We start from the raw sequence: 12,381 nt of genomic DNA, 5'->3' as shown, positions 1-12,381 counted from the left end.
AAAAAGGTAAAAACTATTAGAAAGATGAAAAGAAATTAAAAGACAGTAAAAATATTTCAATACAACAAGACATTTATAGACAACTTACAAAACTTGTCCCTCTATTAGACCACAAAGGAAAATAACAAATTCTACAAAGCACAGAAATGTACACACCATACTCACAGACTACAAGCACTAAAGCAAGGAAAAATAAAGTGTTTAAAAATCCAAACTGCTTAGACAATCTCAACTCTCTCTAAACCATAACTGAGTCAAAGAAGAGATACTATATACTTCCAGACAATTTAGAGTACGAGTTAGTTGCTCAGTCGTGTCCAGCTCTTTGCAACTCCATGGACTGCGGTCCACCAGGCTCCTCTGTCCATGGGATTTCCCAGGCAAGAATACTGGAGTGGGTAGCCATTCCCTTCTGCAGGGGATCTTCCTGACCCAGGGATCGAACCTGGGTCTCTGGCATTGCAAGCAGATTCTTTATCAACTGAGCCACCAGGGAAGCTCATTTAGAATATATTTATATATTTAGAATAGAAATATATATTTCTATATTTAGAATATAATAGTAATGAATAAAACCTCTGGGATGTTGCCTAAATTATAGGCAAGGGAAAAATCCACAGTCTAAAAACTATTATTATTCATCAAGAAAGAATAAAAATCATAAATTGTTTTAGAAATTAGGGCAAAAGTATAAAAGCTACTAGAAGTCCAAGAGGAAGACTGTGGTGCTCTCCTTTCTCTGCTCTCACAAGGCTTTGTCAGCTACTTTATGGAGCAATTTAGGGAGCAATTTCAGTGGGCCAGTACCGAGTGCTGGACTGGAGAAGCAAATAGGAGTATCTCTTTGTGGAACTTTCAAGGTGTGTGTGTAAGAGAGGGAAAATATCAGATAATAAATTATAAATTCAAAAATTCAATGAAGGTTAGGAAGGTGGAGTACACATTGCTATTCAGTATCCCTAGTGTAGTGTCCGGAGAAGGCGATGGCACCCCACTCCAGTACTCTTGCCTGGAAAATCCCATGGGCGGAGGAGCCTGGTGGGCTGCAGTCCATGGGGTCGAGAAGAGTCGGACACGACTGAGCGACTTCACTGTCACTTTTCACTTTCATGCATTGGAGAAGGAAATGGCAACCCACCCCAGTGTTCTTGCCCGGAGAATCCCAGGGACGAGGGAGCCTGGTGGGCTGCCGTCTATGGGGCCGCACAGAGTCGGACACGACTGAAGCGACTTAGAGCAGCAGCAGCAGTGTAGTGTCACCTAACAGGACTTTCTGTTGTCACTGCCTCCCTCCTTCCTGTTTTTCTCTGACTCTCCCTCTCCCTCTTTTCCTGTCTCTCCCTACCTTTTCATTTTTCTCTTTTCTGCTCTCGCTTTCTCTCTCCCCCACCTCCCAATTTCCTGAAGACAACATGCTTATTTTTGCCTCATCTTGAGCCTAGTGCTTTGCTTGATAGCACTCAACAGTGGCCACTGAATGAATGTATTGAGAAATTAATGAATGAACCCTATAGGCTATTACTGAGTGGACACTCTGCCAGACAATGCGTAGGTTACCATTTGATAAACTATTTGTAAAAAAATAACCTAAAAGAGAACATAGGAAATATATTCTATAGAGTACAAAATAGTCACAAAATACTGTTTAGACAAGCTAGTAGACTGTTTAAGCAGTATAAGGTTAATTGAAATTCTATGAAGGGTAGTTTGTGTAAGGGAAAATCATGCCTAGTTTATTTTTTAGAGTGCCTGAATAAAGTATTTCAGTGTACTCTGGGAAATCAGTACATGTAGTTTATTTTGATTTTTCACAGAATTCTGATGAAGGTTCACATCCAAGACCCACACTGGGGTGGGAATGTGAAGTGTCAAAGGAAGGACTGAGCTGTATGACAGAAAAAGTAGTAAGAAAAGATGTGGAAGTAATAAGTGAGGACTAAATTAGGGACACCTTGCATGGTAAGGACTTGGGATTTTATTGTGCTGCCTTTGAAGAGTTTTGAGAATGTTATCTGATTTATAGCTGTAAAGGATCTGGTTGCTGTGAGGCTAAACCATAGTTAAATAAGAGCAGTACATCAAGACTAAATAAAAGGTTGCTGCAGTAGGCGATGGTGGTATGAACTACAATAATAGCAGTGATAGTAGTAAGAAGTGTTTAATCTAGAAAAATGTTGAAGGTAGAGGGAACAGAAATTTACTGTGATTTGCTGTGTGGTGTAAGAAAAACAGAGTCAAGAGTGACTTAGAAGTTTTTGACTTGGGCCATTGAATGAATACATTTATACTTGTCTCCTTGCTATATTGCCTGAAGAGGAGCGAGTATTTCATGGAGTTTATTTCTGTAGGACAGGGAGATTACTTAGGAGGTTGTTGCAATCATTCTGGAAAGATGAAAGGGGCCTGAATCCAGGTAGCAGCTCTAAGTATGGAGAGATATTCAAAGGTCACAGTCTTGAGAGACGTTTAGGAAGTAAAAATAATGATTTAGGAAAGCAGTTTCAGGTATTTCAATAAAAATTCAAGATAATGGAATCATTTTTCCCAATAACTCCACCTACTGATATACTAAATCTTTGAGCAAGGTTTGTCTGAGGCCTGTTTTTACACAGCCCAAGAGCTCAGAATGGGTTTTCCCGTGGTGCAGTGGTAAAGAATCCACTTGCCAATGCAGGAGACTCAGGTTCGATCCCTGGGTCGGGAAGATCTCCTAGAGTATGAAATAGCTACCCTGTCCAGTAATCTTGCCTGGAAAATTCTGTGGACAGAGAAGCCTTGACGGCTACAGTCAATGGGGTTGCAAAGAGTCAGACATGACTGAGCACTCATGGACAGAGCTAAGAATATTTTTTTAACATTTTCAAAGTATTTTAAAATGCAGATGAGGTTGGATATGTAACAGAGAACATTTATGGCTTCCAAACCTAAAACATTTACTGTCTGGCCCCTAACAGTATATGTTTGCCAACCCATGGTGTGGATCAGTGGTTTTTTTTTTTTTTTTAGTTTGTCTTTAATCTTCTATTTCTTTAAAAATTTATTTTTTAATTGAAGGATAATTGCTTTACAGAATTTTGTTTTCTGTCAAACCTCAACATGAATCAGCCATGGATATACATGTGTCCCCTCCCTCTTGAACATCCCTCCCGTGGATCAGTGGTTTTTAAAGTGTGGTTCCTAGAGCAGCAAGCAGTGCCTGGTAACTTATTATAAATTCGGATTTTCACACCTTAACACAGACTTGCTGAATTAGAAACCCTGGGAATGGGACCCAGTATTGTGTGTTTTAACAAGCTCTCCAGGTGATTCTGATGCATGTTGATTTCTGATAATCACAGATCTACAGAAATTTTTGTACCTGGTGAAAAATCACAGCTTCTCTGGAGGCTCAGTGGTAAAGAATCGCCTGCCAATGCAGGTGATGCAGGTTTGATCCCTGGATGGGGAAGATCCCCTGGGGAAGGAAATGGCAACCCATTCCAGTATTCTTGCCTGGGAAGTCCCATGGACAGAGGAGCCTGGCGGGCTACAGCCCTTGGGATTGCAGAGAGTTGGAAACAACTTGGCAACTGAGCACATGAAGAATAAAAGTATTGTGCATAAGAGCTTCAAACTGGAAACAGAAATGTCAACCAATAGAAAGGTTGGTACAATGAGAACATTTAATAGCTTGTGGTAAAGGGCATGCCACGGAGTGTACAAAAAAGGCAGACTGCTTGTGTTTGAATCCCAGCTCCACCAGAGTAGCAGCTGTTATGACCTTGGGCAAGTTATTTGACCTCTCTAAGCCTCAGTTTCTTCATGTGTTAAATGGGCATAAAAATAGTAACTACTTTATAGGGTTATTGTGAGGATTAAACAATTAAAGTAGATGAGTGGCTGGTACATAAGTATTAGATATGAAGGGCAATCTGCATTTTATGTATTATGCTACTTCTAAGGAAAACCATGTCAAAGTTAACTTCATCAAAGTGACAGCCCATATATTTTGCATATAACAAAATGATTGAGCAACCTAAAAGTGTAGATTTTGAAGGTTCAAATGTTGGCACTGCCCCGTAAACCTGTTTTCACACGTGAAAAAAAAACCTTTAGATTGCTTTAATAGGATTGTGAAGAAAACTGCTTAAATGTGTATCCCTACATTTTATCTGTATATGGGCATTTCCTAATTGCCTTTTATTTCTTTCACCGTTTCCTCAGCTCCTCCTTTCCAAAATTCCTCAGCTGTCTTGATAGTCCCTGAGAAACATTGCCAGAACTAAGGTGCAAAGTGGCTTCCTTGACTGTAGGCAGATTTGGCTTTTTCCATGAATCAAGGTCATGAGAGTCGGTGTCTAGTGTTTTCTCAGCTATGCCCCCGGGGCCAAGTCTGATCTAGGACAGGGCTGTAATCCTGATATCTCCTGGGATTTCACCCTTTTAGCTGCTTTAGCATATAAAATGCTTAGCATGTATTTAGCAACCCCTGAACACTGAACAGGCACACAAAGAAATAGAATCCCCCCCCCCCCACCCCGCCCCACCCCTCCGTGGAGGCCACGTCGTATTTTTTTCTACATCCCAGTACCTAGAACGCAGTAGGCCCTATAATGTATGTTGCGTTAAACCTGTTTGAACGGATGTGCCCTTCTCCGTGGAGCTTAAAAACCTCCATTTCCTAGGCTGAGTTTACGGTGCAAGCAGCTAAAGCCACTGACTGCATTATACGCTCGTCTAGAGCAGCAACCTGCAGATACCTAGTTCAGAAAGAAGAATCACTACATTCTCTCCCCCTTAACATTAATAATATAAACGGACCAGAAAAATCAGTCCCCAAAAGGGCACAGCGCAAAAAGCACAGCGCTGCAGCCACCCGGCTCCTGTTACGCCGCGATCTCGAAGGGCGACGAGGCCCGAGCCTTGGGCCGGAGAAAGGCAGCCTCCTTGTGACGTCAAATCAGCGGACTCTCGCCCCGGCTTCAGGCCGGTTCCGGTTCCCCGGCTTTCCGGTAGCGAGAGTACGTGAGCGCGGCGGCGTTTTGCGCGTGCTCCGCAGAGGGACGCGAGAAGGTTGGGTCCAGCTCGCGGAGGAGATGCTTGATTGGCTGAAGCCGTGCTGGGGGGTTCCCCAGCCCTTTCGGCAGGGGTAAAACAATAAGAGGGGGCGGCGGCAAAGGGGGCGGGACGTCCGTGTTCCTTGTCGCTCGCCGCAGCGCCTGGCGCCCGTGAAGAGGTGGTTGTGAGGGGAACCTGCTCTCGGCTCTACGGCTTCCTAGGCTTGAGATTTGTCAGACGGAGGGGGCGGCGAGTGAGAAGAACCCGCTGCAGCCGGTCCTCGGCGACTCTCCCGCTGACCTCCGCGCGACGTGCCCGCCGCCGCTGTTGGTTGGAGGTGTGTACGGGGGCCGGGAAGGGCGGTCGGTGTGGTGGTCGGAAGGGGACATTCCCGTCGCGCGCAGCGGCCCGCGGCAACCGTTCTTTGCGTGAGCCCCGGTGTCGGAGGTGTTGAGGCCGAGAGAGACATTGTTCTTGCCGGCTGCCTACGCTGCTGGTGTGTGCGTGAGAGAAGCCGAGCCTTTCCTCTCAGGTGAGGGATGGGAGGCCGCGTGGGCAGGGAGGTGACCGGCGCGCGTCGTGCGGACGGAGGGCTCCGAGGGCACAGGTGGGGCCGGTGTTGGTTGGGGATGAGATGGCGAGCTGGGTAAGGGGACGCAGCGGCTCCCAAAGGCGCGCTGATAGAGGCTTCGGACGGGACGTGAGGGAGTGGGCTTGCCGGAGAGTGTGTTTTCAGGTGCGGAGCCCCCCACTCGTCCCCGACTCTTGCGGCTCTTATTCCCGGTTCTCCGGGAACGGGGAGGCCGCCGCTGCCGCCCCGCCCGTGGGGGAGGGGAAAAGAGGCTGTGTCGGCGGAGGCAGAAGCGACGCAGATGCGAAAGTAGCGGCCTCCGGGCACCATTTCTCTGCACGGAAACAGAATCCGGGTCTGAAGCAGCCGCTGCTTTGCTTACCCAGTACCTGGTGTTCCGCGGTCTCTGACCCCCCTCGGTTTTATCCCGGACGAGTTCTGAAACCCGGGCTATATATAACGTGTTCCTTCTCCGTGCCCTTTTATGCAGGCGATTTCTTACTGACTCAGGAATAGAAGAGATGTTTGAGTACTCTGGGGAGGGGGTTTATTTATGTTTTCCCGTCTCTTTCTTGGGGAGAGTGGGAAGGATAGTCAAGGGGAGGAACGTAGCGTCCCTAGGTTATGTTAATTTTGTTAGTTGAATCTGATCGAATTTTACCTGCATCTCTAAAGGCGGATTTCTTAAGATGGCCCTGTGCCGCTTTGGGGCGAGTGTAGATTGCAGCTACAATTTTCCGCATAGATCAATTTTTTTTCCCTCCAAGGTATGCCTAAGTTCTTAACAGAATTTTTTTTTTTAATTTTTTTGGAGGGTCAATGCCTTTGCTGTCTGAAAAATCAAACAAAAACAAAACCATACACGTGCACCGAAGCTGAAATAATAGCAAAGTTATTCCGTCTTGTCCCCCATATGATTGTTGTGATAATAACTTGTGTCGAAATACTGGCTTTAGCAGCTCGTGCTAGTCTTTCAAATGTTAGCATTGCATGTACCTGGATTCGTGAAACATTAACTGCAGTTTGGGGAGCCTCCTATATTAGAGGGGAAGAAAGTGGGAATTCCTTGTCTAGCTCCATATTTGGCAGTTAATATAGCCTTAGGCATGTGAAAAAAGTTTCAGAGTAAACATTTGGCCCTGTTAGTATCCAGTGGTCCTTTTGATGTCCAAAATTCCTGGTCTCAGAAAATAGACGGTATAATTCGTTTAAACTGAAATGTGTTGTTTCTTTGGTGATATTATTTTCCCGTTTAATATTTGGGATTAGCCAAGAGAAAACATGTGTTATGATTTCATCTCTTGAGGCTGTTTAATTCTGAAAAGTTAGCAAGGAATTGAAGGGAGGATAAGGACCTCAAATGGATTTCTTTCTATTTAGGAGCTATTATAGTTCAAGTTGTTGAATATTCAGGGGTTGAAATATTTGTCAGTAAGTAGCAAGAGGAAATGGCAACCCACTCCAGTATTCTTGCCTGGAGAATCCCAGGGACGGGGGAGCCTGGTGGGCAGCCGTCTATGGGGTCGCACAGAGTCGAACACGACTGAAGTGACTTAGCAGCAGCAGCAGCAAGAGGAAAGAACCAGGATGCTTGTGGAGTGGATAGGGATCAAAAATGGAAGGAGAAGTAAATGTCTTGAATTCGGTGGTCGAGTGAGTGAGTAGTTAGTAGGTGAGGAGAATTGCTACCAGACAGCTCTTGAGTTTGAATAGTATTGGCACTGTTGGTAGTAGGTTATTTTCATTATCCACAGTTCACTTAATGAAAATCTCCCTATCAGTTACTGAAAATATATAAATACCAGTAGTGTCTTTAGGTTAACAGTTTCCTTGTCCTGAAGAATTATTGCTGTTAATTGCCCATTATCAGGATTGAAAATTCTTCCCTTGATTGCTTTAAATAAGACTTTTCCCAACATATTTTATACTGAGTGGGTATGGAGGTGAGGAATGACCCCTTTTCAAGGCTGATTTTGATAATTACAAACTAGAGGGTTGTTCCTGAACTTAAATTCAGTAGAATTTAATTGACAGACATGACTCTTTCCACGGGAAACATTTAAAAGCTGACAGAACAAACAAGTTCCATCTCCTGGAACTCTGGACTGGCTTCAGCAGCAATGTAATCAGTTTCTTGATGGCTGTCCCTCAGCTAATTTTTATCTTTTAAATTCTAGATATTTCACCGTATGTTGATACTGTAGGTATGTTGGGATGACTTGTGGATTTCCTTTTATGTTACTGTCTTTTGTCTTTTAACTTCTCCCTACAGTATCAAATAAGCTAACAGTTGGACTTTAATTTTTTTTTTACATTCTTGCATCCCGGGATGGTCTTCAAAAGTGGTAGTTCTTAAACAGATATAATGGAAACATCACTGTCCTAGGGAGGAGACCTGATTTCAAATGCTCTCTCTCATAACTGGGGGACTTTGAACTCCTTTCCTTAGGCTCTTAACATTGTGGCTTCCTTTTCTGTAAATGAAGCTATTGTCCTATCTATCTCAAGGAGGTAAAGGGATGTGTAGGTTAATTGTTTAAGGTTACCTTAAAGCATAATATAAATACACACTAATTTTTGTGGGGCAACATTTCCACTTTAATGCTTGGTCACTTTTAATACTTTCTGAACTTAAAAACTCACCTCCTTTGGGGCCCTCTGAAAGAAAAGGCTTAATCCACAACTATCTCTTACTTCTGTGACTGGTGCTTAGATCTTGTTTGTGATGCTTTCATTCCATGGTGCTACAACAAATTGAAGGTTGCTGCTTTCAGTAGGTAAGCATTGCTGTTTTGATTGGTAAAGTCATTTTAAATAGAGACCCTTTGGTAGTTCCAGAGGTTTCAATTTTAATATGGGGTTAGCTGTTACGAATGGGTATTACAGCCCATGCTTCAGTGACAATGGACCTGGGCCTGACTAGTGTGAGCCAGCCAGGAGTGAGGGGCTGTCCTAGCATAGACACGGCCTTTGGTAACAGTTTCTGATACGAAAACTGCATCCTCTTTCTAGGATCTTACTTTTTTTTTTAATAGAAAGCAAGATAGAGTACTACTTTTAACTTCACAATACTGAAAAATTATTTTTGTAGAATTTTTTCTGTTTTCCAAAATGTCGTTTTCTTTTGGCTTCTTGACTTTTTTAAAAAACAAGACAACATGGGGTCTCAACTTTTTAGCAGTTTTTATTTTGGACTTTTTCCCTTTAAGTATTAAATTGTGATGGAATTTCATGTAATTAGTTTGCAATAACTGAAATTCCCCATCCCCAACTGTTTGAGCTAAAGATCCTGCAGTTCTCATCACTCCTTATAGATGGTGGTCAGAATATTCCAGGCTCTTTGAAGAGTGAATTTTCAATTCTGCATTTTGATGCTTAAGGGGCTTCCCAGGTGACTCAGTCATAAAAGAATCTGCCTGCAATATGGAGGCCCTGGTTTGGTCCCTGGGTTGGAAGATCCCCTGGAGAAGGGAATGGCAACCCACTCCAGTATTCTTGCCTGGAGAATACCCAGACAAGGAGGAGCCTGGTGGGCCACAGTCCATGGGGTTGCAAAGTGTCGGGCACGACTAAGCAGCTAACACTCACTCACTTTGATACTTATATATGGTTGAGGTGCAGCTAGGTGTTTAGCGGTTTAGTATAGCTAGATTTTAGGATCACGTGTAGATAGAGCCATTTTATTACTGAGTAGAGAACGGAGGTGCCATTTCAGAGAGCCCTAAGATTAAAAAGGGTTAAAGGAACACAAAAGTATTTCACTTGGATAACCTTATCTTTTGTATTGTATTCTACACTGATCATTATTTTGCAGTAGTAGATCTAAAGAATTAATTTCATTTTCCTGTCCAAGTTCATACATTGCCCTTCATGTTAGTGAAATCATACTTTAGTTGCAAATTTTATATTTCATTTTTTCCCCCTATGGTTTTAGCCTTTGACAATATTTTAATGACTGTATATATGAACTGATGTTCCACAGTTGGGGTTCAGTATACTATTACATGTTTGGTTTCAAGACCATTAATTTAACATTGCTGCTGCTAAGTCACTTCAGTTGTGTCCAACTCTGTGCAACCCCACAGACGGCAGGCCACCAGGCTCCCCCGTCCCTGGAATTCTCCAGGCAAGAACACTGGAGTGGGTTGCCATTTCCTTCTCCAATGCATGAAAGTGAAAAGTGAAAGTGAAGTTGCTCAGTTGTGTCCGACTCTTCACGACCCCATGGACTGCAGCCTACCAGGCTCTGCCGTCCATGGGATTTTCCAGGCAAGAGTACTGGAGTGGGTTGCCATTAGGCTATCAGAAAAAAAATAGTAGTGTATCAGGTAAGCATACCAGATATTTTTAAAATTACCTCTTGGAAACAACAAAATTCCACTGTACCTTTGTATCTAGGCAGTAAGTTTCTTTCTTTTTGTTTCTCTGTGTAGCTGTTCATTTTAAATTCCAGCATGGTAGAGCTTTACTAGTCTGTTCCCCTACTCCACCTACTCAACTTTATCTTCAATTAGTTGGTAATATTTAAGCATACTCAAGATTTTAACAATAAATTGTCACTAATGTAGGCATAATGTCAGATTATTTTTGCTCTGCTAGTAGTGCTAAATAATTTTCACACTTTCGATCTTTATTTTAGAGCCATGTTTTCGAACCAATAACATATATCTGTTATGGTTATCAAAAACCAAGTGAAAATTTTACAGTGTTTTAAAATTACAAAATTAATTATACTCTTTTTAATACTCAATAAATAGTTTACCAGTGGTGGTATGAATTGATATGAAGTTTTTTTTCCCCCTAGATCCACAACACGTTTTATCTTGTATACTTCTTTTTGTATTATCCCTTCCCCCCACCCCCCTCCGCCCCGAAGATGGGATTTGTAGCATTCTAGAATTTACTGTTTCTCCCAGCAGTCTTGATTCCAGCTTGTGATTCATCTATCCCAGTATATCACATTATGTCCTCTGCATATAAATTAAATAAGCAGAGTGACAGTATTTAGCTTTGTGTTCCTTTCCCAATTTTGAACCAGTCTGTTGTTCCATGTCCAGTTCTGTTAATAACTTACTTCTTGACCTGCGTACAGGTTCCTCAGGAGACTGGTAAGGTGATCTGGTGCTCCTATTTCTGAAAGAATTTTCCACAGTTTGCTATGATCCACACAAAGGCTTTCTCGTAGTCCATGAAGCAGAAGTGGATGTTTTTCTGGAATTCTCTTGCTTCTTTCTATGATCCAACAAAATGTTGGCAATCTGATCTTTGGTTCCTCTCTGCCTTTTCTAAATCTAGCTTGTACATCTGTAAGTTCTCATTTCACATACTGTTGAAGCCTAGCTTGAAGGATTTTGAGCATTATGTTGCTAGCATGTGAAATGAGTGCAGTTATCTCGTAGTTTGAACATCTTTGGCATTGCCTTTCTTTGGGAATTTAAAGAAAACTGATTTTTTTCCAGTCCTGTGGCCACTGCTGAGTTTTCCAAATTTGCTGACACATTGAGTGCAGCACTTTAACAGCATCATCTTTTAGGATTTGAAATAGCTCAACTGGAATTCTATCACCTCCACTAGCTTTGTTCATAGTGATGCTTCCTCAGACCCATTTGACTTACACCCCAGGATGTCTGGCTCTAGGTGGGTGATCACACCATCGTGGTTATCAGAGTCATTAAGACCTTTTTGTATAGTTCTGTGTATTCTTGCCACCTCTTTTTAATCTCTTCTGGTTCTGTTGGGTCATTACCATTTCTGTCCTTTATCGTGCACATTCTTTCATGAAATGTTTCCTTGGTATCTCTGATTTTCCTGGAGAGAGCTCTTCTTGTTGTTATTCAGTGGCTCAGTTGTGTCCAACTCTTTGTGACTCCATGGACTACACACCAGGCTTCCCTGTCCTTCACTGTTTCCCAGAGTTTGCTCAATCTATGTCCATTGAGTTGGTGATGTGATCCAACCATCTTGTCCTCTGTCGTCCACTTCTCCTGCCTTCAATCTTTCCCAGCATCAGGGTCTTTTCCAATGAGTCAGCTCTTCACATCAGGTGGCCAAAGTTTTGGAGCTTCAGCTTCAGCATCAGTCCTTCCAATGAATATTGAGGGTTGATTTCCTTTAGGATGGGCTGGTTTGATCTCCTCGCAGTCCAAGGGACTCTCAAGAATCCTCTCCAGCACAAAAGTTCAAAAGCATCAATTCTTTGGCACTCAGTTTTTTTAAATTGTCCAGCTCTCACATTCATACATGACTACTGGAAAAACCATAGCTTTGACGATATGGAACTTTGTTGGCAAAGTAATATCTGTGCTTTTTAATACACTGTCTAGGCTTGTCATAGCCTTTCTTCCAAGGAGCAAGCATCTTTTAATTTCATGGCTGTAGTTAGCATCTGCAGTGATTTTGGAGCCCAAGAAAATAAAATCTGTCGCTGTTTCCATTGTTTCCCCCGTCTGTTCGGAATGAAGTGATGGGACTGGATGCCATGATCTTTGTTTTTTGAACATTGAGTTTTAAGCCAGTTTTCTCACTCTCCTCTTTTACCTTCATCAAGAGGCTCTTTAGTTCCTCTTCGCTTTCTACCATTAGAGTGGTATCATCAGTATATCTTAGGTTGTTTATATTTCTCCCAGCAATCTTGATTGACAAGGGCATTTCATATGATGTACTCTTCATGGAAGTTAAAAAAGCAGGGTGACAACATAACAGCCTTGATGTACTCAGTTTTGAACCAGTCCGTTGTTCCATGTCCGGTTCTACCTCTTGTTCTTGATTTGCAT

The 12,381-nt window shown here is 42.7% G+C and overlaps 1 protein-coding gene across 8 annotated transcripts in view; it reads left to right on the top strand.

The window, feature by feature from the left end:
• The window catches only part of G3BP2 (G3BP stress granule assembly factor 2), a 91,384-nt gene that overhangs the window by 49,556 nt on the left and 29,447 nt on the right, over window positions 1–12,381 (top strand). For 2 of the 8 annotated variants that reach the window (XM_055588817.1, XM_055588816.1), the window contains exon 1: window positions 3,623–3,643. The exons of 3 other annotated variants lie outside the window; for them this stretch is intronic. In XM_055588817.1, coding sequence (XP_055444792.1) covers window positions 3,626–3,643 — 18 coding nt within the window. In that variant the 5' untranslated portion in view covers window positions 3,623–3,625. Of the gene's footprint in view, window positions 1–3,622; window positions 3,644–5,033; window positions 5,375–5,417; window positions 5,570–12,381 lie in introns of those variants that run through there. 3 more of the 8 variants (XM_055588823.1, XM_055588818.1, XM_055588821.1) reach the window with 3 other exon arrangements.

This window comes from Bubalus kerabau, chromosome 7 (genome assembly GCF_029407905.1).
Source record: "Bubalus kerabau isolate K-KA32 ecotype Philippines breed swamp buffalo chromosome 7, PCC_UOA_SB_1v2, whole genome shotgun sequence".
NCBI lineage: Eukaryota > Metazoa > Chordata > Mammalia > Artiodactyla > Bovidae > Bubalus > Bubalus kerabau.
The sequence above is the reverse complement of the archived record's forward strand: the minus strand, read 5'-3'. Positions and strand labels throughout refer to the sequence as shown.